Source organism: Planococcus citri, chromosome 1 (genome assembly GCF_950023065.1).
Source record: "Planococcus citri chromosome 1, ihPlaCitr1.1, whole genome shotgun sequence".
In the NCBI taxonomy this organism is placed as follows: Eukaryota; Metazoa; Arthropoda; class Insecta; order Hemiptera; family Pseudococcidae; genus Planococcus; species Planococcus citri.
In genome coordinates this window covers 33967784-33994650 of record NC_088677.1, presented here as the reverse complement: position 1 = coordinate 33994650, position 26867 = coordinate 33967784, and the positions used below count along the sequence as shown (strand labels likewise).

Here is a 26867-nt window from a genome sequence, read left to right as displayed (position 1 = left end):
AAAATTCAAAAAGAAAAGCGGGAACTGCATTTCAGCAATTGAAAACTTGACGTATTTTGATGTTAAGTGTTGTGCTAGTGTTTTCTGCTGCTATTTTAAGGCACAAGAATTCTTTCGAAACAACAGGTAATCTGTTTTGTTTACTTCGTTTTTTGTGTGCTTATATTCGATTTGGTATCTATTATTTTTTCAGTCGTAATTTTATTTACGTAATGAATTTAGGATTTATTTCATCGCGTAGTTTGAATAATTGGCCAATGATGATGTGACGAATGTTTCTAAATTGAATGATGTAGTTTTCAAAAAATATATTGGCGTATATTTTTTCACGTTTAGGTACCTACTTGTAAATCCTAAATTTTGTTTAATTATTTATTTTAGCGTAGGTATATTTTTTATTTTCTACGATTTCAAGAATTTGAAACTTGAATGAATAAATGGAAGTTACCTACTTTATGATAGGAAATGTTCAAATGAACAATAGATGTCAATATTACATGAATATATAAATTAAAAAAAAAAAAAAAAAAACAGAAATTAGGTTTGCAGAAAAGAAATAAGCACCTAACCAATGCAGCTGTATACAACTGTTATACCTAGGACATTTTTTAAATTAAAATTCAGATATTATTTTTTCAATATTAAAAATTAAAAACTGCATCGAAGAAACATAGAACTATTATAATTCACCTGCAACAAAATAAAAACTACCTTTTTTTTCTTTTTTTTTTTCATCCAGTGTATTACAGATGCCATCTTCAAAGTGTTTTAATCGTTTAACCCTATAAAAGTTTTTATTTTTGTTGAAAAGATTTTAAACGTACAAATGGCATTGAATTTATTATTATAACACGCGACCGCATTAAAGGCGAAATTTATGAAAAAGCACATCGACGATGAATACAAACGACGCTATTAGACTCTGGGCGTTCGTTTTTCTTCTTTTAAACGCAATTTTGCAGAAAAGTTAATTTTTATAATGTTTTTAAATACATGTACCTATATACAGCGATAATGATGATAAATTGTTTTACAGGGGTTAGGGTTGATATATAGGTATCCACCGAAAAAGGAATTGCGCATTATAAGTGCTATAATGAATTTTAATTCCATGTTCAAAATGGTGTATTGACCTCAAGGTCGATATTTGAATTGAAGCATCATGAATAGGGTGAAAAAAGAAGAATGTAATCAAGGTGATTTATCTTCATCTGGTTTGAGATTACCTCTGAAAAGCGAACGGGCAACTAAAGAAATTGAAATTATACCACCAAATGAAACGGGAGAAAATACGCGAGAGAAATCGACGACGTCTCGCGAACCTAACGTAATTGTCGAAATACCTATAAGAAAAGAAACTCGAGTACGTTACAAAAGAAACTCAACCAAGGGATCTAAAGGTTCGATACAAGAAGAAATAAGAATTTATGACAACCCGTTTACATCTTATTATCCGGCAGATGGACAAGAAGGTGACAACTTGAGATGTTTTAGAGAAAAGCGAGGCGTTTCGTTTTACGTAAAAGATGCTTTCTGTCCGATTAGACGAACGTGCACGACAGCCATCTGTTGCATTTCTGCTATGATTCTAATCCTTTTCATATCGTTAATTTTCAATACATCGCAAATTCATACGTCGAAAAGTAAGTCGTTTCAGTTTTATTTTCTTCTAGTTTTTCCTTATTCGAAACGTACATACGAGTATACCTACCTACACCTTTAGGGTTAAATATCACTGTAGGTAGCAGTTGTCGCACATGAAAGCGTTACCTATATTCAACGTTCATTTTGAAAATATATGTAGGTTGGAACCTTATTATGGGTCTATTTGGGAAATTTTTAGTACATAATATCTATTTCTCATGCAGTACCCCTCCTTCGCCCCCTTCCTAAACCGTCCTAACGTCAACAAAACACTTATGCATTGTATAAACAATACGATTTCTCAAAGGGTGGGTATTCCCGGTTAAGATACATAGGTGAAATGGCCCTGTTCCCAGATTTGGAAAATCATGATGGATAATTGTTGGGTACCTCCAATGAAAATTTTCGAACGGAATTTCTGCTCCCCAACCCACCCCCTTGGTCAGAATAGCCAAAAAACGCGTTTTTGCGCGAAAAATTCGATATCCATGAGTGGTGGGGATAAAATTCTGGTACCACACGAAATGTGTAGGGAAAGTCTGGACCTTTCAACACGATTTTTTTCAAAAATTTTTATCATAGTGGTGGGGGTAAAATTGACAAAAGAAAACTTTGAAGCGCCACACAGCTCCAGAGTGAAGGGCACTACACAAAAACTGTTTTCGCCAAAATGTGTCTTTTTACAAGTACTTTCTTCCTACTAAACCATAAAATTGAAATTCTGTCTGCAAAAGAAAAAACACTGAAAAATATGCGTTTTCAGGTTTTTTTGCATAGTTATGCGAAATATGGGGAAAATGTATGGAACAAAAATGTTGAGCGTGAAATTTTACTCCAGAAAACGTATTCAAAAGGTTGTCAAAACCCTCATCTACTGAGCTAAGCGCGCACATAGCACACACATCACATCTTTGCAGCAAAGTCATGAGATGCGGTACAGTCGGCCCCGCTTATTATGGATCCGCTTAATAAAATCACCTGTTTAATGCAATCAAATGGCTTGGTCCCGATTTTTTGTACCTAATTACACAGAAAATCACTCGTTTAATGTAATCAAACTCCCCGCTTAGCAGAATCATTTTGTGAAAATATTGAGGTATTTCTGGGCAAATGTTGGAATTTTTCACTTATTATTCTCTTATTTTTAAATTTTGATTTCTAACAACTTTCTCTCTAGTGATGATAAAGGGAAAAAGGTCTAAACATTTGAAAATTTGAAAAATAGATATGTTATGTACCTAAATCGCGAATTTGGGAGTACCTATCGTAATTTTAATCCATCTTTTTAGTATGCATGTACATTGTGAAGTTATAGTAAATTTTTTTATGTGAAAATTGTGTTTTTTCAAAAGTTCGCTTTATAAAATCACCCGCTTAATAAAATCAATTTGCCTCGGACAAATGCGACCATAATAAGCGGGGCCGACTGTATTATATGGCACGTACACTATCTGATTATTGTCACGTTGGTCATGTCGCTACATAGTATGTGGCAAAAAATTGCTACTGCAAACTTGTCAAAAATTCCTGCTTCTGCCAAAATTATCAAAAAAGTCACATTTTTGTCAAAATTATAAAAAAATTCTAACTTCTGTTGAAATTATCAAAAAAGCACTGTTTTTGGTCATAATTGTCGAAAAATACATTTTCTTCCGAATGACGTTATCAAAAAATCCTAATATTTTTTGTAAAAATGAACAAAAAACCTGTTGTTGGCCAAAATTTCAAAAATTCCCATTTTTTGCCATCATTATCAAAAAATCTTGACTTTCGTAAAAATTGCCGAAAAAGCACAAGTTTTATGCCAAAATGTTCAAAAAATCTTATCGCCAGAATAATTGTAAAAAAGTTTCATTTTCACCAAAATTGTAAAAAAAATTATTAAAAAATCCCAACTTTTGTCAAAATTTCCAAAAAAGTCCTGTTTTTTTGCCAAAATTGTTGAAAAATACCTTTTCTTGACGTTATTAAGAAAGTTCTAACATTTTTTGCAGAAATAACTGAAATACTTTGTTAGTAGCCAAAATTTCGAAATTTTCTGCTTTTGCCAAAATGATCCTAAGAAGTCCGCGTTATGTTTTTTGCCAGAATTGCCGGAAAATTCTGTTCTTGCCTAAATTGTCGAAAAAATCTCGTTTGCATCAGAATCGTAAATGAGTTCCTTTTTTGTAAAAAAACTCCCAACTTTTGTAAAAATTGCCAAAAGAAAACTCCTGATTTTTGCCGAAATGTACAAAAAATCTTGTTGCCTAAATTGTCAAGAATTCTTGATTTCCCCAAAATTATCCTAAAAAATCCTGGTTTTTGCCAAATCATTGTGAACATTTAATTTTTCCTTAGTTATTCCAAGATAAATACTTAGGTAAATTAATTACATACTTAGTTATTGTAAAAAAACTTCTGCTTCTAGCCAACATTTTCAAAACTCTTGCCTTTTTGTCAAAATTGTCTGCAAGGTCCACTTTTTTGCGAAATATTGTGGGTAAAGGCCTTTTTCTGATGAATTATTCAAAAAGTTCTATCTTATGCCAAAATGGTTAATAAAATCTTGTTAGCCAAAATAGATTAAAAGTACAGCTTTTGAAAAAATTGTCAAAAAGTCCTAACATTTGTCAGAATCTGTCTCAAATGTGCTGCTTTTTCCATTTTTACAATCAAATAGGTAGTTGTAATTTTATATTTTTTGGATTTCCTTTTCTATTCATTTTTTCTAGTTCTCTTTAAAAATAGAAAAATTCTGACCCGAAGAAATGTGCAATTATACTTGTAAATAAAATCATAAGTATAGGTACCTAGGTTTATCACATCTATCTACAGTAGACTCCCGATTATCCGACCTAATCGGGGGGGGGGGGGTAAGGTGGGTCGGATACCAAAAAAGTCGGATAATCCGAAATGGATGTTTTTAGCGTAGAAATTAAGTGCATAAGCTTGAGAAGACAAATTTTTATTCAGAAAATCAAGCTTTGGCTCAAAGCAGGAACAAAAAATTTAAAAAAATGATGAATAAACAAAAATAATGTACTTTAGTACATAAAAGACAATGAAATACTGACTCAAATTATAATTTTTTGAGATAAGTTGGATCAATTTCAAGGAAAATAACACCGTTAGAATACAAAATGCTGCATACTGCATCATTATTTACACTCCAAAATCAAAAATTAGGGGTTTTTTGGATTATCCGACCTTGGTGGGTCGGATAATGCGAAATGTAAGTCGGATAAATTTGTACCGGATAACCCGAAAGTCGGATAATTCGGAGTCGGATAATTGAGAGTCTACTGTATGTGATAAGATAGTGACACAACGTATACTTTTTTTTCAGAATATGTACTAGTATGGGTAAAGGATCTTCAAAAATGCTAAAAAATTGATTTTTCAAAGGATTCGTCCCTCATGATGGGTCAATTTTGGTTGAAAATTGTTTTCCTCACATTGTCAAGCCTGATTTAAGTTGGTCAATTTTTTTATGGTTTGTAATTTACATTAAAAAATATAGGTAAATACAGCGTAAATTACCCCTTGATTTTGGGACATCAATCTGATTTTGAACCAATCCATTTTAGATGACCTTTTAGTACAATTTTGGGATTTTTTTCAAAGTTTTTAAATTTTGGTAAGATTTGTTGAACATTTATGTATAGTACGTACCTATTGGATTTGAAAAAGATTTTGTTACAATTTTTGAAAATTGAAATTGAAATCAAAATTTTTTGTATTTTCTGCAAAAAATACTGATTTTGAGTTAGATTTCTGAACAATTTTTGGGTAATTTGCCCATTCTTGGTAACCTTTTTGTAAGTTTGGCTTGCGACATTTTCATTTTGAAGGATTTATTTGACCAAGCATTTTGGAAATGTGTTTAAAATGGAAAGTCTGTGAAAACTATAACTGAATCGCTCTGACCTCAATTTGAATTTTTTTTGGTATTTCTTTATTTCACAAAGCTCATGATTGCAATCCAAGCTAACTTCAGTAGATGAGCGTTTTGACAACCTTTTGAACACGTTTTCTAGGGTAAAATTTCACGCTCAACATTTTTGTTACATACATTTTCCGCATATTTCGCATAACGATGCAAAAAAAACGCGAAAAACGCTTATTTTTCTGTGTTTTTTGCAAATATGAGCCTTTTGCAGACAAAATTTCAATTTTATGGATCAATAGGAAGAAAGTACTTGTAAAAAGACACATTTTGGCGAAAACAGTTTTTGTGTAGTACCCTTCACTCCGGAGCTATGGTGCTTCAAAGTTTTCTTTTGTCAATTTTACCCCCACCACTACGATAAAAATGTTTGAAAAAAATCGTGTTGAAAGGTGCAGGCTTTCCCTACACATTCCGTGTGGTACCAGAATAATTTTATCCCCACCACTCATGGATACCGAATTTTTCGCGCAAAAAACGCGGTGCCCAGAAATATCGAGCACCCCTAAGAAAGTTTTTCATTAAAAATATAGGTTGGCAACGTGAAATAGATGCATATGGTTGGTGGAATGTTATCTCTCCAGTCCAACAACCAATCATTTGTGCTATCATTATTATCATTCACTGTGACCGCAACCAAAGTATTTTAGTAGAAAACTTTCTTAGGGGTGCTCGATATTTCTGGGCACCCTGTATATTGACCAAGGCGGGTGGGTTGGGAGGCGGAAATTCCACTCGAAAATTTTTATTGGAGGTACCCAACAATTATCCATCATGATTTTCCAAATCTGGGAACAGGGCCATTTCACCTATCTGAACCGGGAATATATAGGTACCCATATTTTTAGAAATACATTGCTCGAGCTCAAAATATAAACTATGCCAGTGCCAATGTTACCTAAGTAGTTATCTGTGTCGGTACTGTTGGTACTACCTATTTGAGACAAAAAGAAGAAACGAAGAGGGGAAAATCTTGAAATCCTATTAATGATAGAATATTTAGATAAAATGAAATTACCTAATTGAGTATACGAAGAAAATAGCTCGCTTCGTTAAGAACTAGCGAGTAATTAAATTACAAATTTTTTTCACCGTTGGCCTACGAATGAAAAAAAAAATCATTTTATCTTGTCGAGTAATTTTTCAAAGCGGGAACAAAAGGAGCCTATCTACTGATCAAGTTTAACACTGACGATAAAAAATAAAAATTAAGCTTCAGGGTACACCAATGCGTACATTGCAAACTATAATGAAAGGACAGCTACATAGATTTATCCTTTACCACTTCAAAGACATTACACCCCAACGAGAAGCGACCTTTAGAGAAAAAAATTCAGTGTTATCACTTCGGCATCGTGCTTTTAGTATTTAGTACTCATTTGGGGTTCTTCTCTACACAATAGCGGTTTATTCGTACAGATTATCTAGAATCAAACAAAATGGTTCTCTGATTTAAAAACATAATGCAGCTTTTAAATTATTTACGTATTCACGAGTGGCTATCCAACTACTTACAGTGTACTCGATGGGTACTTTTACGTATAATCTAACCTAACTTTATTCGATGCTGGAAAACCGAGCAGGTATTTTGAACTTCGTAAAGCGATTATAGGTTTCAATTTAGCTATACTCTGTGCTTTAGATGAAACTAAAGATCGAAGTAAAAAGATTAGGTAGGTACGTAGGAAAAAAAAACTCGAACCGAATAGAGAATTACGAGAGAAAGGTAAACTCACGATAATTAGTACAAATAACAATCTGAGCAAGATAAAATATAGGCAATATATATACCCTCTAGTCGAGCAGAAAGAAAGCTTATTATCTTCTCGTAGACTTCAGGATGTAAACAATATATTTTACAGTTCTCTTTCAGTGATCACTATCAGACCTATACGTATAGACGTGTACCTGCTATAGATGCGCTTCTGCTTATACCTTTCTAAAAGCAATGTTTTTGTAAAACAATTACAATGGAGGATTTGTAAAGATAAAGCTGAGCTTTTATTTCATTCCTGTTTGTCCGTATAGTTATCCGTATAGTTAGGTACCTATATTGATTGAAGGATATCGAGGAAGAGAAACAGCTAGGCCATGATTTACAGCGATAAATGATTATAATAGCAAAGCATATACAATAGCCAGTGCAAAATTTCAGAAAAAATATTCACTATTTCCAGTTGCAATTACTTAATTAAAATTAATTTTAGTCAAAGGAAATTTCAACTAAAAAAATTCTCACCGAGATAAGATCCCTTCGTTCCTCTCTTCTCCATTATTAAGATATTCTGTCATGAAACGAGAAATTTTTATCCAAACGGTGAGAAAATTTCGTAGTTACCTAATTTATGTTTTGAAAAAATTTCTCGACTCGAAGAACGATAATTTAATGTTGAAAAAAAATGCGACTTTAAGAAAAGTTTCGACTTTCAACTCGAGTTAGATTTTTTCTTTGATTGAATTGCACCGGTATTATACACTCTGCTTAGTGATAAAAGAGTGTAAGTATAGTAAATGGTATTTTTTCGCGTATAGCTTTGTACCCTTTAATGTTTGTTGATAAGAAGAAAAACGTTAGAGACGTTTGAAAATGAAATAAAAGAAAGCAAAATAAAGTATCTTTCAAGTTTCACTTTTGGCATGAAAATTTTCGCATTACACCCTTCCGTTTATATAGGTAGAGTAGTTCATTAATGTTTCCACTCTAATTCAAAGGCTTATTAAGTTAACGAAGTAAAGACATTACGTTTTTTTTTTTTTTTTAAACGGTATCTCATGTGGAAGGTAAATAAAGAGAAGTAATTATCTAGGAAAGAAAATTTTTCAACTGATAATTTATTTCGTTCGAGTCGCTTACCCTGTTGAATTAATTTTTCTACATTGGCCTTTAAAATATAAAATTTGTAAAATGACTCGGAATTCCAGCTACATTTTTATATCGTTTTTTAATTCTCGCATAGATAATTATGCGCCGTAATAAAATGCGCGTTCGCGTCGCGTCGTTGGTATAAATGAAGATAATTTTTTTCCTTTACTAATTAACTTTTTTTAAATCAGTTCATTTGCTTTGAAAAAAATGTCACTTTTCATAGATTAACTAATTATTATGTACATTTTGCGCTAGCTTATACTACACTGCTCTTCGTAGTATAAGTGAATAAATTTTTACAAAAAAATTGTTTTTTATGAACGCTATTAACGCGTTTGTTCGCTTTCGTGAGTCTTAATTTTACCCTCGAGATCGAAATAATTTTATAAAAAGGTTTTTCTTGCTGTGCCGAATTTCAGTCAAGACGTAGGTACCTGGCATAGTTACCTACCTTATTCGGGTTATCTTATTATTTATAATAAAATTCAACGTTTATAATGGGTAATTTAACTTACACTTGCTTACGTACTGTTTGGTTACAGAAAACGGACCAAGAATATGTCTTACTCAAGAATGCGTAAAAACAGGTAATAAAATGTTTAGATGTTTACATCGTTTTTAAAACGTATACCTACTTACCTTTTAGTTTTAGTTGTTTAATCTCGTATTAAATTTCTGAATTCACTACGCTGTAAAAATTGAAACGAAGGGGTGTTTTTTTTTAATCCATAATATTATTATTTTGACTGACGAATTTAATATAATCTTGGTAACCAAATCAATATTACTCAAATTTCGCAATGTCACTAGGTTCATCCTTCGTCTAGACAAACATCTTTTTCTTCCTTATTTTATCGAAAAAGGTAATTCCTTTAAACGTGCGTACTACGCATCATATGTACGTGTGTTAATAAAATTGCATAACTTGTTTGCCGTAAATACGATGAACAACGATACGAAACAAACTGAAATAAACCGTGATGCAAGCATCACAAAACTTTCCGAATGTTGGGAAGCACTTGGCACAAAAACCTAGCCGTTCTTAACATCTGGAGCGCCTTCGCGTTCACTGCGCTAAGGATAACAACTGGTTTCTGTGACGTCATTGACGTACTATTGAATAGGGAACTCCACGAGTTTTCGCATCAAAATGCTCGTAATTTTTTTTCCATTTTAGATGCGAAGCTGAAAAGCTTATTATGACATCCTTCAATGGGACCTGTTATCAGGTGCAAGTTTCAACGTAATATCTCATTTAGGGCGTCTGCAATCGTGTTCACAAACTTTTGTGCACATACATATGCACACACATACATACATACACACACACACACACACACACACACACACACACGGAACATCATGCTCAAAATAGTCTCAAAAGTCTTCTTAGACCTTGAAACGTGTAATTCCGTAAAAAACTCGAAATCGAAAAACCGGTCGATTACAATACTTCCCTTACATCGCTGCGCGCTGATCGGAAAGTAAAAAGACAAGTTGCAATACTCAGATGAACTAAGTAATTTAATTTCGCAAACCGTAAAATAATTAATAAATTTAAAATAAAATAACCCAACATTTTTTTCTATCAAAATAATACTTTTGAAAAATCCGAGACTGTAGACAGTCGAATGAAGGGTAGGAACGAATAAATAATAATATGGAGATATTTATGTTTAAAAATGAAAATAGGATAGGTACATAGTACGTACGTATTGCATAGTGCTACCTATGTTTGAATACGTTTTATGCTAGTGAAAAATTATTCGAAATGAAACTATTTTCAAGAGCAATATAAACATTAAAGTTACCTACATAAAGATATCGTACGAGTAGGTAGGTGCATTACTGTAATAATTTCTACGAAAAATACATACAAGTAACGAGGAACTAGCTATGAATATCGCAAATATATAAATGTACTATGAATGTGCGGGAGTAATATACATTCCTAGAATGTTTGTTAAATATGTCACGTAGGAATAGAATACTCCGTAGCGGTACAAGCAGGACTATTCTTTGGCACAAAAAATTACAAAACATGATAAATTGGTTGTTTTTGGGTCATTCCATGTCAAATCAACCTACGTTTTTGAGTTATGCCTTTCGATTTCGCTCAAATTTTTTTTACAATAATATATACCCATCCAGTAGGTAAGAACCCCGTAATTAGTTTGGTCCCAGCCTCCTCTGGGGTGAGTGGGGGGGGGGGTTCCATTATTTTCACATTGTCTCGAGGTACTCAACTTCAGCAGCCCATTTCTCCGAAACTATGATACATTGCTCAAAACTGATTTCACAGCTTGAAAAGGCATTGCATTTAAAACTTTTTAACCATTTTGAAATTGTCAAAAATTGAAAGTTGAACTTTCAAATTGAAAGTTCAAATTTCAAAATGGCGTTGTAAGTGAGTGCTACCATTTAAAATTTTGAAAAAATTTCTATAGATGTATCTTTTGATGCTTTTTCAAAATATTCAAGTTTCGAGATGGGATTTCTCAATGGAGGGGGAGCACCCCTCCCTCAATTTTTGGCAAAACTTTCAAAAGAAAATCTAGGGCATGTGATATATCGAATTCTATGTTTTTGGTGACGCTGAACACGAATATGACGTCATATTTTTGATAGGACCCCATCCACGGCCCCCAGTACCTCCCACAAGGGGGTAAAAGTTCAAAAAAGTGTTTTGTTCGTGTGACATATAAAATAGTATGTTTTTGGTGACGCTGAACACGGAATATATGACGTCAGATTTTTGATTGGACCCGTCCACGACCCCCAGCACCTCCCCAAAGAGGGTGACCCCCAAAAAAATGGTTACATTCGTGTGACACATGAAATAGTATGTTTTCGATATCGCTGAACACGAATATAGCCATAGCTTTTTAAATCGACTTCACCCATGGCCCCCAGAACCTCCTACAATAGGTAATTAAAAATCAAAAAAAATTGTTGGGGGCCGTGGATGGGGTCCAATCAAAAATCTGACGTCATATTCATGTTCAGGGTCTCCAAAAACATACTATTCCATATGTCACACGAACAAAACACTTTTTTGAACTTTTACCCCCTTTTGGGAGGTTCTGGGGGCCGTGGACGGGATTCTATCAAAAATCTGACGTCATATTTGAATCACTTATTAGAGAAGGGGCGTAAGTCCCAAAAATAAAATTTTACAGGAGAAGGAAAAAACTGTTTTACTACTAAACTTTTGAAAATTTTTAAAAAACGATTGCACCACGAAAAAGTACTTATCAAGCCGAGTATTTTTCACTAATTACATCAAATCTTGAGTTCAGCGCAACCTAGCGAGGTTCGATCGAAGGTTTTGGACTTACGCCCTTTTTTTTTTTCAAGTTTTTTTCAAGTTTTTTTGCTGAAAACAGTATATTTTGCCACAAAATGAAATTAAAAAGTCAATTAAGTCGTCTTCTGAACCTTTTTATTACTTCAATATTTATGAAAAAAAAATAAAAAATGGCATAAATCAAACTTATTTGAATTTCGATATTAATAATGTTACATTTTCGACTTTACAAAAATAAAACATGAGATTTTCGACTTATCTAATTGAAATTAAACCAACATCTCAAACGTAACCTAGTAAAGTAGTCAGGATTACAAAAACCTTTTTTTTCCTTTGGTTTTGGTTCGCAAAAATCATCGTCACTAGCATGATCTGACATTATTGTAGTGTTTAAATCAAGAAAAATTATTCAATATAATAACACAAAATTTATGATGCCGACTGTTATCGAATAAATTTAAATTTACAACCACCATGAGAGATCCGGGATGAAAGCAAACAGCCAATCTGTTTCATATTTTAATTTGCTATAATGTAGTTCCAAAAACATCCGTACCTATTTCAAGTAGAAGAAAACGCATAAATAGGTCCAGGACTTACGCCTTTTCTTCAATAGGCAACATCCGTAGTGTGTTATATGGGTACCATGTTTCCGCAGGAAGAGAAACGGCGCAAGTCCGTACCTATTTCACGTAGAAGAAAGCGCATAGATAGGTTCAGGACTTACGCCCTTTCTTCAATAGGCAACATCTGTAGTGTGTTATATGGGCACTATGTTTCAGCTGGAAGAGAAACGGCGCAAGTCCTCGGACTTGCGCCGTTTCTCTAATAGATGAAAACTCTGGTGCTATCAAAGTAGGAGTATGAAGCATGGACTTACGCCATTTTTTAGCATGATGTGTGTCGACATGAAAGGAGTCGATTTTAGTGAAAAAACGATTTATGCCAAAACTGTGACTTACTCCCCTTCTCTAATAAGTGATTCATTTGTGTTCAGCGTCACCAAAAACATAGAATTCGATATATCACATGCCCCAGATTTTCTTTCGAAAGTTTCGCCCAAAATTGGGGGTGAGGTGCTCCCCTTGAATATTTTGAAAAAGCATCAAAAGGTACATCTATGGAAATTTTTTCAAAATTTGAAATGGTAGCTTCTACTTACAGCGCCATTTTGAATTTTGAATTTTCAATTTGAAAGTTCAACTTTCAACTTTTGAAAATTTCAAAATGCTTAAAAAGTTTTAAATGCAATGTCTTTTTGAGCTGTGAAATCAGTTTTGATTAAAGTATCATAGTTTTGGAGGAATGGGCTGCTGAAGTTGAGTAGGCACCTCGAGACAATGTGAAAATAATGGAAGCCCCCCACCCGCCCTCTGAGGGGGCTGGGACCAAACAAATTTCGGGATTCTTACCTACTGGATGGGTATATAAATATATTGTAAAAAAAAAATTGAGCGAAATCAAAAGTCATGACTTTCAAAATTTCCTTTTTTTGGTTGAGTTGACATGGAATGACCCTTTTACAAGTTCATGGAAAGATACTTCTCGTACATAGTCAAATTGATTTTTTGATAAAAATTCACATTGTAAAACAAAACAAAAAAAAAACAAAAAACGAAACGATCGTGTTTTTTCGCGTAATATATCCCAAATAAGGCAACTTTCTGATCCGTCGATTAACCCTTAAAGACCCAGACTAATCCTGAGATGTTGTGTGAAAATGCTTTCAATTTCCTGAATTAGATCATCACAAGCATCACTTTAACCCACAGTTTGCCCCCCAGCCCCTTAAAGCCGTCTCGTAAAAGCCATACCGATTTATTTAATTTTCCTTGAAAACCGAGAAAGCAAAAACTCCAATGAGGTCAATCATGAAACTGAATGATATATTATCATTAGGTGTACTGAATGAGTGAAAGCATATCCCCAAAGAACACCCCACCCCTTTTTGGGGGGCAAATTTTCAAAAAAGTTGGGATAAAAAAATTGGACCCATGCTCCATTTTTGGATAAACATATTGATGGTAGACCCTTCACAAAATGAAATCATGAAAGGTGTGAAAATGGTGGACCAGAGCGATTTTTTGAAAATTTTATTCGCTTGTCTCGATAAAAACCCGAAAAAACAGAGCATGAATACGCAAAGTACATAATATGAAAATATTATCAAGTAGGCTTGACATGACAGAAACAAGAATTGAAAGGAACACAGATGCTTTTAACAGCACATAAGTTCAGATAATCTACAATCCACCCATCAAATCTGTTTATCACTCCGTGGATATTCTTTCTCGATATTTGTCACCAAATAGTTACATCCTACAAAGGTTAGCAGTACGATTGTTTTTCTGCAGAAATATCGAAATAGGTTTATCAACCACTTTGAAAAGCTTTACACAGTCGAATTGCAGCACTCCCTGGCATTTCATAATGTTCAAGCATTCATGAAGAAGTCACTATCCCTTCTCGATCATAGATAATGTAGTTCTACATCATGAAAATTGCACGAGCAGAAGTCGAGGTTTACAATCATGAGATTGTGTCCAGCTTATGACTACAGGATTCAGGGGATTTGAGATTCAGTAAAAAGCTTTCAACTGTTGTTCAACCACAACTCTGAACTTTTGAATGTTTTGAGAAATTCCTGCTGAAGTTGATATTCTTTCTCGATATTTGTCAACAAATAGTTACATCCCGCAAAAGGTTAGTGGTACGATTGTTTTTCTGCAGAAGTATCGAAATAGGCTTATCTACCACTTTGAAAACCTTTACACTGTCAAATTGCAGCTGTCTCTGGCATTTCATAATGTTGAAGCATTCATGAAGAAGTCACTATCCCTCCTCGATCATTGATAGTGTAGTTCAACATCATGAAATATTATGATTGGAAACAACGAATTCTGCTCAAGCAATTTTCAAGATGTACAACTTCACTATCAATGATCGGAGAGGGATAGTGACTTCTTCATGAATGCTTCAACATTATGAAATGCCAGAGACAGCTGCAAGTAGGGGAGTTTCGCCGGTTCTGAGCCACCCCCCGCAGGAGCAATGCTTCCTGTGCTCCTGTGGCTCCTGCGAGGGGTGGATTTGCGTGTAAATTTCTGGCTCAGAAATGTTTGCTCCTGCGAGAGCTAATTTCTTACGATTTCCTCCTGTGAGAGCAAGATTTTTTCCTAGTGGCCGAAAATTTTAAAGAAAATACCTCTCCGTTTTACATTTACCACCGAATTGTAAAGACCACGACGACGAATGGGGCCCCCTACCCCTCCCCCCTCTCCCTCGCAATAATTTTCGCATTAAAATTACCTAAATTTATTGATAGATTTGAAACATTTTCACATATAAAATTCAATATATAAATAGCTTAATTTTAAAATTTAAAAATAAGAAGTTTTTACAACTTTAAAAATAATTCTTTAACCAAAAAAAAACTAAAAAACTAACTTCCGGCGACATTTAATTTGCATCCTTTCAATGAAGGTTTTTCGGATATTTCCGAGTTCGTTTATGTCCCCAAAATCGGGCATACTACTGAAAATTATTTCACATCCCCACTGATCCTGAAAAATAGAAAAAATAAAAAATTAATAAGTGAAAAAAATTAATGTAGGTTAGGTTAGGTTAGGTTAGGTTGGAATAAGAACGTCTCGTTAGGTTAAACTCAAACGGCGGTTTCTAAGCCAGGAGCATCAGGAGCAACTTGCTTAGAACTCTGCCATTTGAATTTAACCTAACGAGACGTTCTTATTCCAACCTAACCTAACCTACATTAAACTTATTAAAAAATACTTACATAACTCAGTACCCGTGGCTGGTACTCCACGTACCAAATTTCAACCACCACTGACAACACATAGCCGCATGTGATCGGGATGGGCGCTAGTTTATCTTGGGGACAATCCTTGCAACTTTTTGGTCTCCGCAGAGAAAATCTGAATACGAACTCCATAGGCTGAAACAGAAAAAAATATAAATTAAAAACAATTCAAAACAGAAAAATTTAAACAATATTACAAAAATACAAATAAAATAAAAAAATTACCTTTTCCACCATGGCGTAATTGATTGGAGTACTGTCAAACGAAAGCTTTCGTTTCTTACCCCTCAGGGGGGTGGGGCTCCATCGCACCATCGACAGGAACCTCCGATTTCCCTGAAAATTAAAAATAATTTGTTAGATACAGGTAAGTATATGCATGCTACTTACTACCTAAAATCAATATCTAGGTACTAACCTCATCATAAATGTCTGCAAAGGGTACCGATTCTTCTAAAGCGTCTCCATCATCAATCGTCATGGAGTACTCCATTCTCTCTACATCCTCCACTTTCATCGGAGTTGAGGACCCGAAGACTCCAGCACAGAAACTCTGAACCAAAAACAAAAAATTTAAATTAGAGGAATATGTTGTAATTACAATAAAATACACGCAAATGTACGTAAATACGAATAAAACAACGTTAAAATCGGTAAAAACACGAAAAAAATCAGTAAAAATTGTTGAAAAATCGATTAAAATAAAAAAATTGATTTGAAAAAATAAAAACCGTAAAATACACGCAAATGTACGTAAATACGAGCAGAAACGAGTTGAAAATTGAATAAAAAAACCACAAAATCAGCGAAAATTGATAAAAACCTACTGAAAATTAAATAAAAACACGCAAAAATCGAAAAAATAATAAAAAAACCACCCCAAAAAAATTTAAAACGAGTTAAAAACCATAAAAAAATCACGTGAAAATCGAATAAAATTACCCGAATTGTGAATAAAAAATAAAACCATGGTGAAATAACGAAAATTCGATTCCAAAAAAATTTTAAACACCTGAAAATGATGTAAAACACCTGATTTCACACCCCAAAAAAATTTAAAACTCTCGAAAACACCATAAAACACGCGAAAATCGAAAAAATAATGAAAAAACCACCCCAAATAATTTAAAAACAAGTTAAATACACCACGAAATCGGCAAAAAATACGTAAAAATTCGTTCAACAAATGAAAATCGCACAGAAATCGACTACTGATCAATGAAATGACGCTAAAACGTTCGAAAACGTCTTAAAAATACGTTAAAAAAATTCAAATCTCTAAAAACGCGAATCATGAGTAAAAAACAATAAAAAAATACGCAAAAATACGTGATAACGCTCGAAAATGACGTAAAACACCGGATTTCACTCCCCCAAAAAATTTAAACACACGAAAACGAGGAAAAACACGAATTACAAGTTAAATTTACGAGAAAAACAGGTCAAAAATACGCAAAAATCGAATATAAACACGCGAAAATCGAATAATAATGAAGAAAACCATCCCAAAAAATTTAAAAACAAGTCAAAAATACGAGAAAATCGGCAAAAATTGAATAAAAACACGCGAATAACGATAAAAATTGATAAAAAAACATGTAAATATTATGAATAAAATTAAAAAAGTGTAGGTACTTACTTCGTAGCTTTCCATTTCTGATTTTTGATAAGTTCTAAAAAATTGAAAATGAAACGAAAATGATCACGAAATTTAAAAATTTAATTAATTCCAAGTATGAAATTATAATGAAGTTAAAATAATCACAAAACTCAATAGGTATAAAATTTAAAAATCAAAGCAAAAAGTGAAATCAAAATGTTCTTGCTGATACTTTGCAACTGAATTTTTTAAAAAAGTTTAAGAGAAGACTTGCTCTTGATACTAATGTTTTAAACTGACTAAATTTGATCAGAGATGCACTAGTATATTTTTCCTACAAATCTAACAAAAATCCGTTACAATTCGTGGGTGAGAGGGTTTGGGGGTAAAATGACATTTAGTGATTGTCTCTGTATAGTTGCCAACTTGTCCACTATTCTTTTTTCAAGTTAGAAAATCAAATACTTTATTGTCTATGCTAAATCAAGGTAAATTGAAGAAGGGTTGCATGTTCTATCAAAACACATTCGTCACACTTTACCCTTATATTAATTCACCTGTGGAGATGTCCGTTTACATACGATGAGAATTAAACTTGATAAAGATCTCCATAGGTTGGCGTTTCTAAAACTGTATAAAACAGGCGCCACCAGTTGAAATGACAACACAGGGTTGTATGTATAAAAAAATCTATTTCATTTCAAAGTACTTTACAAAACTTACATACCTATAGGTATACTTAAAATAGGTAGGTACATTATTTACAAAATTTGCTTAACAATTCCATCAAATGCATTATATGTAAAAATATGATCATAAACTATGATACAGAATGCCTCAGTATCCGAGGCTACATTATTTTTACACCTAAATTCCAAGCGAATATTTATTGGGCCTGTCAAAGCAGAATTTAAATTTTCTTCTTGATGAGAGCAATTGAATACAACCATAGGTATATAGGTGATGAACTCATCCATTCCATAACGAGTATTTATGACTGCTGTATTATAATAGGCAGAGTAAAATTGAGCAAACATTTGATACAAAAGGGAGGTTTGCTTTTTGTCAAAATCTAGAGTAGGTATTTCACAAGGATAGGATCGATCATTCAGCTCTAATCTGTAAGATTCCAAGGCTAAATTATCAAATTGACTAATTCGTTTTGAAAACTCATTGCGCCTCTTTGTTTGGAAAAATACAATTACATATCTTGGTTTCAAAAGTGAATTACTCACTCTTACACACCAATTATGATGAGTTGTCTGTGGTAAGGCAGGGCAATTATATACTTGCCAAGATCTAAAATTCATCAATAGACTTTTATTTCCTTTTATTGTGCTTAAAAACTTCAATTTAAGTGCATCAGATGGGTAAATTACTGGCATTTTCCAGCTCACTTCATCAAGTGTTATTGAAGGGGTAGGGGCTGGAGTCCCATCAGCATTGGCGGCAGGTGCGACACCCCCCAAATAAAATACATTCGAATCATTTCTTGATCTCGTAATTATGAGCTGCTGTGTTGCATTTATGACAACTTGTTTACAATCTTCAAATATTCCAAGTAGGCATTCCATAGGCATGTACAATTCAAAGTCTCCAGTTGTTTCATTGTAGCATGATTTATAAGTTTCCAAAAAAGTGAAACCAATTGACTCATAGTAGTTTTTTGAGCTTTCAGAACATGTAAGATGGTTTTTCACTGAACTTATAAGCCCAACATTCAGGTTTCTGTCCAATATTTGAGAATTTATTTCATATGATATGGTGTTGAATAGGTACATGAGACCATTAAAATCAAACTTGTAGTTTGTACTCTTGGCATTTGTCACTTTTCCAGATACATAGAGGAATGAGCGACAGGGGAGGGTGAAAATTTCTTTATTCAAAATAGGAATACGTATTTCATCATTGTAAGACAGACTGCTTGGAGAATAAGGACGAAAAGTATTCTCAGTAAAGTACTTGATACTATCATCATATTCAACAGACTCTGATAAATGTAGGTTTTCACTGCTTATCATTGCTCAGCTGTTCAAACTAACACTTTAAAACCAAGTTTTTTCAAAAATTTCTTATTTTCAGCTGTAATCTTCTGTTTAGTATGTTTTCTATCACGTTTTAATGGACAATGTAAATTTATACCAATTTGTCCCCCTTTTATACGTTTTTTTGAGGTATGGGGGTGTCTATTATAGGTAATCATGAGAAATTATTAAATTTTTTCTACCAATAGTAATATTATGGTGATGTAATTATTCCCAAAATTGATCAAATTTCCTTCTTCATCCTCCAAGTGCAACACAATATCACTAATATTATGAACTCCTTTTGATATAGGTACATAGATAGGATGAACTGGTTGCTCCACAATTAGCGTGCGCCGAGGTGCAGAAACAGTGAATGAATGCAAAATATGCGATAATTTTTCATTTTTATATGAATTTGTGACGCAATTTGCATGTATGTTTATATTATAGTGTTCAGAAGATTTTGGAACTTGAATCTTATGAGGGGCTTCATAAGTGTACACATTGAGAGTGCGAACTGTTTTGCCAGCATTCGAATCTTGATGATCTTGAGGGAATCCTAACAGGGTTAACACACTGTCCTTCCAATCAAATTCTAGGGGGTACCTTGACAAAATTGTACATTTGTGACTCCTAGCATCAAATTGAAATTTTATTATGTTTTGCTCATCAAAGTGATCACTTATTTTTTTAACTATATTATCATAAGTAAACATTTCACAGTCCACCTTGAAGGCATTTCTGTTTGGTACAACTCCGTCATCATAATGAAAATAAAAATTGCCAGGTCTGTCTGGAATCACCTCATTAAACACTGTGAAAGAAATTAAAGCTAGCTCATATTTAGCATAAGGTTTGAGATGTATTGGGGGGTGAATTGAGTTATGAATAGTAGGCCCCCTCCCACAGATATGAATTCGAAATGAGCTCATCTTGAAATGGATAAATTTTCCTTATACATGTCACTTATATAGTAATTTTTGAACCTTTAATTGTACAGTGTGGATGGTATTGTTTGGTCAAAAATTTGAGCACATAGTGACCACAATTTACACTTTTCAATCCTTGATTACCCATGCAATTGTAGTAAATACGACATCCTTTCAAATAATGCAAAAGTTCAGGTAACAAGGGTATCCGACCAAAGCTATCAAATACTATAACTTCATTTTTCTGCTTGCTCATCGCCTGCCAGTGTGTACCCTCTCCAAATGAGGTATCTAGATTCAATATGAGACATTCATTTTTAAGTGGTTTCTTAGGGAGCTCATCGCGACAAAATATGCCACGGAAATGCGGAATTTTCAATTTCTTGACATATTTTACTAGCTGGTAGTCATATAGTGGTATTTTACTTGAAGGTAATTTCACTACAATCCGTTTTTTTCTCTTCATCGTCAGTTTAAAAATAATCCTAGACCTCGCTTATGCTTATCAAGGTAAATTCCACTTCCAACTTTAGTCCGATTTTGGAATTCGTTTCGGAGGTCGTTGACCTTTTTAGCTGTAGCAACCACACTTGCAACACGACCAACGATCCTACCTACTCGAGAAAGTGCACCTAAAATTGGTAGTAGCGCTATAGCTCCGCCTCGTCTTGGTAAAGGGATTACACGAGTAGGTTTCTTCTTGACCCGAAATTTTCTAATTGCTGCCAGTGATTCCTCCGCTGCTTTATGCAAATCCTGTTTTGATTTTCCTTTTATAGCATGTCTGGCTTTTTTTACAACCTGACCAAAGGTAAGCCCCCCTCCTTTCATTTTTCCCCTTCGCCTGGGTCTCCTACCACGCCTTTTACCTCGAATACCAGATCCTGTGGTGACTTTACCCAACATAGCTGCTGTAATGGTCCTTGCTGCTAATTTTTCACCAAAACTAGAGTCCTTGGCTGCACCTCTTAGCAGAGCTGCCCTAAGTAATTCTTTATCTGCTTGATTTCTCAACTCTACTGTTTTATTCTTTTCGTATGCAATGTCGTGAACTTTGCACGCTTCGTCCAGAGGATTAACACCTTTATCACCTCTTGCAAGGCGTTGGCTTAACTTTGTACCTGGCCCGCAGAAATTGTAACCTGGTATGTGAGCTTCGAAAGGTAGGTGATCTATCAACCAATTGAGAACTCCCTTGCCAAATTTACGCTTTCTGAAGTGATAGTTAATCACCATTGCCCAAGTAAAAATGATAAATTTTACAATCAACTACCCTATTTATATACTTTTTGCCCTGGGGGTTCATGAAATTTTCCTATAAATACTCTGACGAGGGTCCTTATTTAAAATTTTTTAAAAAGCACAATTTATTGTACAAGTGATGTGAATTCTAGAGCAGGGTATAAAATTACCTGTTCAGCAGTGTATGCTGGAAGCAGGAGAGGAGCGTATAACCCATGGGTACCTATTTCCAAACACGATTAGAGGCTTACTAGTAGGACCATCTGGATGTGGAAAAACTAATTTAATGATCACCCTGCTACAACATAAAAATGGTCTGAGGTATGAAAATGTATACATTGTTAGCAAAAGCCTATTTCAAGAAAAATATCAAAAATTGCAGAAAATCTATAGGATGCTCCCAGAAATTGGATACTACACGTTTGACACCCCTGAAAAAATCTGTGAACCCCAAGATTGTAAGCCCAATTCTATTGTAATTTTTGACGATGTAAGCTCATCGAATGAAGCGAATCCGAAATTACGTGCATACTTTTCAATGGGTAGGCATAAAAATATTTCAGTTTTTCTATTGATTCAAAGCTACAGTAGGATAAGTAAGCATTTAATTAGGGATAATGCAAACTTTATAGTGCTTTTCAAACAAGATGCACTGAATACTCGACATGTCTATGATGATCACCTGAGTGCTGACCTCAGTTTCAAGCGATTTCAAAGAATCTGTGCGCTATGCTGGAAAGAACGATATGGTTTTTTAGTGATTGACACACAATCCCCTATAAATAGGGGTCGTTTACGCTGTTCCTTATATCATTTCATATCATTGAGCAATGAAGGTGAGACGTGAAAAGAGAAAGCTCCATGCTGGAAAGGCTGCAGAGCCCCCCTATTTCAATAGGGAAATTGCTGAGAAAAAAGAACTAGTAAGCATTTCTGATGAAATTAGGGAGAAATTTGAGCTACTTCAAGACACAAAAATTGATAAGCAACGGAAAATAATGGAGAATTTGGCACCTATAGTACAACCTTTACAAGATTTGAAAAATAATTTTAAACAACACAAAGATATCGAAACCCAAACTGGTAATGAACAAAATATCATCAAAATTAAACCAGAGAGCCACGCTGATAATCAAGTTAATGAAACTACAGATGGTAAGGTCAATAACCCTAGTCTGAGGGTACTTAGGAAACGCCCTAAACACAACATTTCATACAAGATTCCTAGAAAAAAGACAGATAAGACATCTCTATTTACATCAGCTAGTGATGACCCAGTTTATGGCATGAAATTTAATAAAAAATTGGGCTCCTATACTATAGGTAACACTCCTGTGTACATAGACAAGTCTGAACTTCTCATTCAAGACCAGTCATTCACAAAAACTCCAGGGTTGATGCAATTGTTGACAACTTCTCAAAAATCCTACAACAGTGTTCTTCCAGAAGATATAAATACTTATAAAGAGATATTAAAGCTCACAAAACCTCATTTAAGGAAAGATGGTCGTCTCAAGTGGCAGAGAGGAGATAAATTTCAGTTTATTAAAACTTTATTTTCAACTCCAAAATCTGGCGGTTGCATATCTGACCCCAGAAAGGCGATTATTACACCATCTAATAAAAAATATCAGCTGATCTATTATAACAACTTCAACGAATTAATCAATCGAATGAAAGTACTCGTTGGTGAACAAAACTCTGGAAACCACTCTAAAGACTTGAAAAGAGAGTTACATTCCATAATTGAAGAGTTACTTGAAGCTGGTATCATTGCCTACAGAGCATGACTTCAGCCAAACGTGAGGTGGCACTTGAGCTGCACAAGGCTGCAAGGAGGAACTACTCAAGGAGAAGGGTTGAGATAAAAGGTCTCTATGACTTGTTTGCTGCTGACTTGGTTGATATGATAGCTTATGCTGCAGAGAATGAGCAATTCAAGTACATTCTAACGGTGATAAATTGCTTTTCAAAATATGCATGGTGTATACCTCTGAAACAAAAAACTGGTCGAGAGGTGGCTGCTGCGTTGGAGTCTATTTTTTCTAGCATACCCAAGCCCCCTAAATATCTGCATACAGATCAAGGTACAGAATTTTACAACTCAGACTGTCAAAAAATCTACAAAGAATATAAAATTCACCACTACTCAACTTACAGCGTAGTCAAGGCAGGAATAATTGAAAGGTTCAATCAAAGTCTTCGTCATTTAATGTTCCGTGAGTTCAGTGTGAGGGGGTCCTATGAGTACATAAAAATACTACCAAAACTGTTGAAAATATACAACAATAGATACCATAGAACGATAGAATGTGCTCCATCACAGGTCAATGAACACAACCAAGCCGAAATATTGAAACGAATCCTCAAGAATACAGGTCCTGCAAAGCAACCAGCTATAAAACCAAAATTCAAGGTTGGGGCTAAAGTTAGAATTTCCTACCAAAAAGCCCTATTTGTTCCTGGGTATTTGCCAAGATGGTCAACTGAGATATTTACTGTGGTTAAAGTTCAAACAAATACTCGTCCAATTACATATATTCTCAAAGATTACAAGGGGGCTGAAATTAAGGGGACTTTTTATGCTGAAGAGTTGCAAGAAACAAAACATCCAGACATTTACTTGATTGAGAAAATTATTCAAACTCGAGGTAATCGGGTACTTGTTAAATGGCTAGGATTCGATGAAACAGAAAACAGCTGGATCCCAAAATCTGACATACTACCAAATGATCCGTGAAATCCTATAAATATACTATAGAAAACCGATAATGCGTTTATTATGTTAAAGGTATTGGAAAGGTAATGTGCTTGTTGGTCGCGCTCTTGGTGTTCTTCTATTGTTATCCTGTCCGTTGTGCACTCTATTATACTACACTATCTTTTATTTGTCATTATAAGTGGTGCACTCAGTTCTTTAGAAAATGAACCTTTTACTAAATTGGGATGTCTCCTTCCCCAATGAAGAGTTGATAATAAAAACAGGCCTGGATAATGATGATCTACAACCCATTGTGGCCATTTCAGATCGTAGAGGGTTTAAAGCAGGCTCATTTTTCAAACTAAAAATTCACGACTGGTTCAAATTTATCAATACGCCGTTTTTTAAAAAGTTGAAAGAATCAACTAATCAGCCTGTACCAGAAGGAGACGTAAATGATGGACCTGATTACTCAAACCATAGAGTTGATTCCATTGGTGATTATAAACTCATAAGTGACGATTCTTCAATTAGAATACTCAATTCCTGCTACAAACCTGTCATTATAGTACATAAAATTCAATTTGAAAAGTTGAAAGAAATTCTCTTCCACTTGATATCATACAGATTGATTCATTTACAAAGTTATCAAATCCTCTCGATTGCTTAATAGCTTATAAAAAGGTCATAAGTCATGTTTGACAGGTTGTTTTCTAACAATAACCAATAGGAAACGAGATTTTTCAATCAAAGTAATGTATAAAAGCTGATGAATAGAGTAAACTAACGTTATTTCATCAACTGATGTTGGACAAACCACATCTACTTTGAACTAGTTGAATGTCTTTGAATTCAGTGGTCTTGATTTTGTGTGGCGTCTTTGTTGCCCATTTGCATAAGCTTGTACTGCATTCTATTACAAAAAATAGCATCATGGCAAAGAATAGTACTGTTACATTTGTTGACTTTTCTTTTTACCGTGACTGGCGCAACTCCATCATTATTAAAGAGATAAGCGCTCGAGACCTAAAGGGCGAGTATGGATTTCATCACGTGTACCTACCACCTTACTCTTTTGAAGATTTACCTCGCTCAAACCGTTTTACTGCTAAATGGCAGGTTAATTACTTGGAAATGATTGAATGGGACAGTGGTTACATGGAGTACAGTGAACTCTCAAATGTCCTAGAAGAACTTGGTCAACATGCCTCTAATGGCGAAATTTTAGTGAAGGGTGAAGAAAAAGCAAGATACCTCAGAAATAAGTTGAATCGCTTTAATGTGAAAATTATTGAAATGTCAGAAGAATTTCAAACGCCTTCATTAAGAGAACTCAGGAAAATGTATCCTGCTATTGTCAAGATTAGTGGTTGTAGCTATAATCATAACTGTTGTGTATTATTGCATATGAATTTATTGTTTCAATGGTATGTTGAACATTGTATGTCAAATTTGATGTAAATATATCTCATTTAAAAGAAATTGAGCGTGTTGTCATTGACTTTTTACTCTTGTAAGAAATGAAAAACAACTTTTTTTTCTCTATGGTTTATTGTACTATAAAAATCTGTACAGGTAATTACAATGAAAAGGTAGAAAGAAAAAACTTATTGATATTCACTTATCTTATAATGACCCCAAGGAAGGGTTTCTATACCATTAGGCAATAAAAATCTCTTATCATCTGCAAAGCTTAAGGCTTTTTTATTCAATAATTGAGTATAAATTACATGCTTATGGCTACGAAAATTGTACATGGGCTTAAAAATATCTGTCTTATTTTCCAAACAGTCTTTATATTCATCCATTTTTAAATCATTCTCAACTACACATTTTTTTATACCTTTACATTTCTTAGTAATCCTATCTTCTACATTAAAACAGTAGGACTTTGATTTTAAACCTATAAACTCGTACATTATTTTACCATTACATTCATCTTTAAATTTTCCGACCACTTTTTTATTTACAATGGGGAAATTATAAATATTTTCCTTAGGATAGTCACTAGTGTCAAAATGAGTAGGTACAAGGGGTAAGATATCTGCATAAAAGTTATGGGTTCTTATGTCATAGAGCAAGGAGTCTGTATCAGTATAACAAAGTTCAACCTTATCATTATACAGTGGCTTTATTACATTGTAATGGAAATTGTACATAAGCAGTTTAGAAGAGTCCAAGACAGAAAAACCAATATAAATAGGCTTATCATACACAATCTTAACCTTATTTAATTCTATGGCTACCAAATTTTCATTAAAAATGGTACAGCTATGAAATTGAGGGAGATTTACATAGTACTGAGCACCTCTTTTTTGCTTATCAGATTCAAACTGAGAAACAAGTCGTACATCAATCCGTTTTTCAACAGATTCCATGGTTTTCCCAAAAACTGAATTGTTCATCAACTTCCAAAAATCTTTTTCAAATTCAGTCTTTGCTTGGGCTCTTTTTGAGGTGTTTAGGTCAATGTAGGGTTTCAGCCAACGAGATTGTCTAAATTTTAAAATTCTATGTATTTTGCTCAGTTTTAGACCTTGAGTAAGACATTGTTTCAGGTTACAGTAATGAATTACATAATTTTTCTTATCAAGAACATTTGCAATCAATTTACGCTGCTTAGATTTAGAGCCTGGGGGGATCATGGATTCAGGACAGAAGGGAAAGTCTTTGTGATTATCGTGTAATTCTTTAGGGTACTCGAGATCTACCTCTAAAATGTATCCAATCTGTGCATCATCGGGGATCTTGAATACATCAAAATTACTCACATCTTCTACCCACTCAAACCCACTATGACCAA

At 34.0% G+C, this 26867-nt stretch overlaps 1 protein-coding gene and 1 long non-coding RNA gene across 6 annotated transcripts in view; one reads left to right on the top strand and one right to left on the bottom strand.

Moving 5' to 3' along the window:
* The first annotated feature begins 11 nt into the window (after positions 1-11).
* Positions 12-26867, top strand: part of Nep1 (Neprilysin 1) — a 46638-nt gene continuing 19782 nt past the window's right edge. For 2 of the 5 annotated variants that reach the window (XM_065344107.1, XM_065344105.1), the window contains exons 1-3: positions 47-126; positions 1037-1643; positions 8981-9025. In XM_065344107.1, coding sequence (XP_065200179.1) covers positions 1163-1643; positions 8981-9025 — 526 coding nt within the window. In that variant the 5' untranslated portion in view covers positions 47-126; positions 1037-1162. Of the gene's footprint in view, positions 127-1036; positions 1644-8980; positions 9026-26867 lie in introns of those variants that run through there. The other 3 variants (XM_065344108.1, XM_065344110.1, XM_065344109.1) reach the window with 3 other exon arrangements.
* Positions 15061-15942, bottom strand: LOC135831537 (uncharacterized). The gene is made up of 3 exons (XR_010556191.1): positions 15791-15942; positions 15542-15700; positions 15061-15308 (listed from the first exon to the last, which is right to left on the bottom strand). It is a non-coding gene; the product is annotated as an uncharacterized LOC135831537 (long non-coding RNA).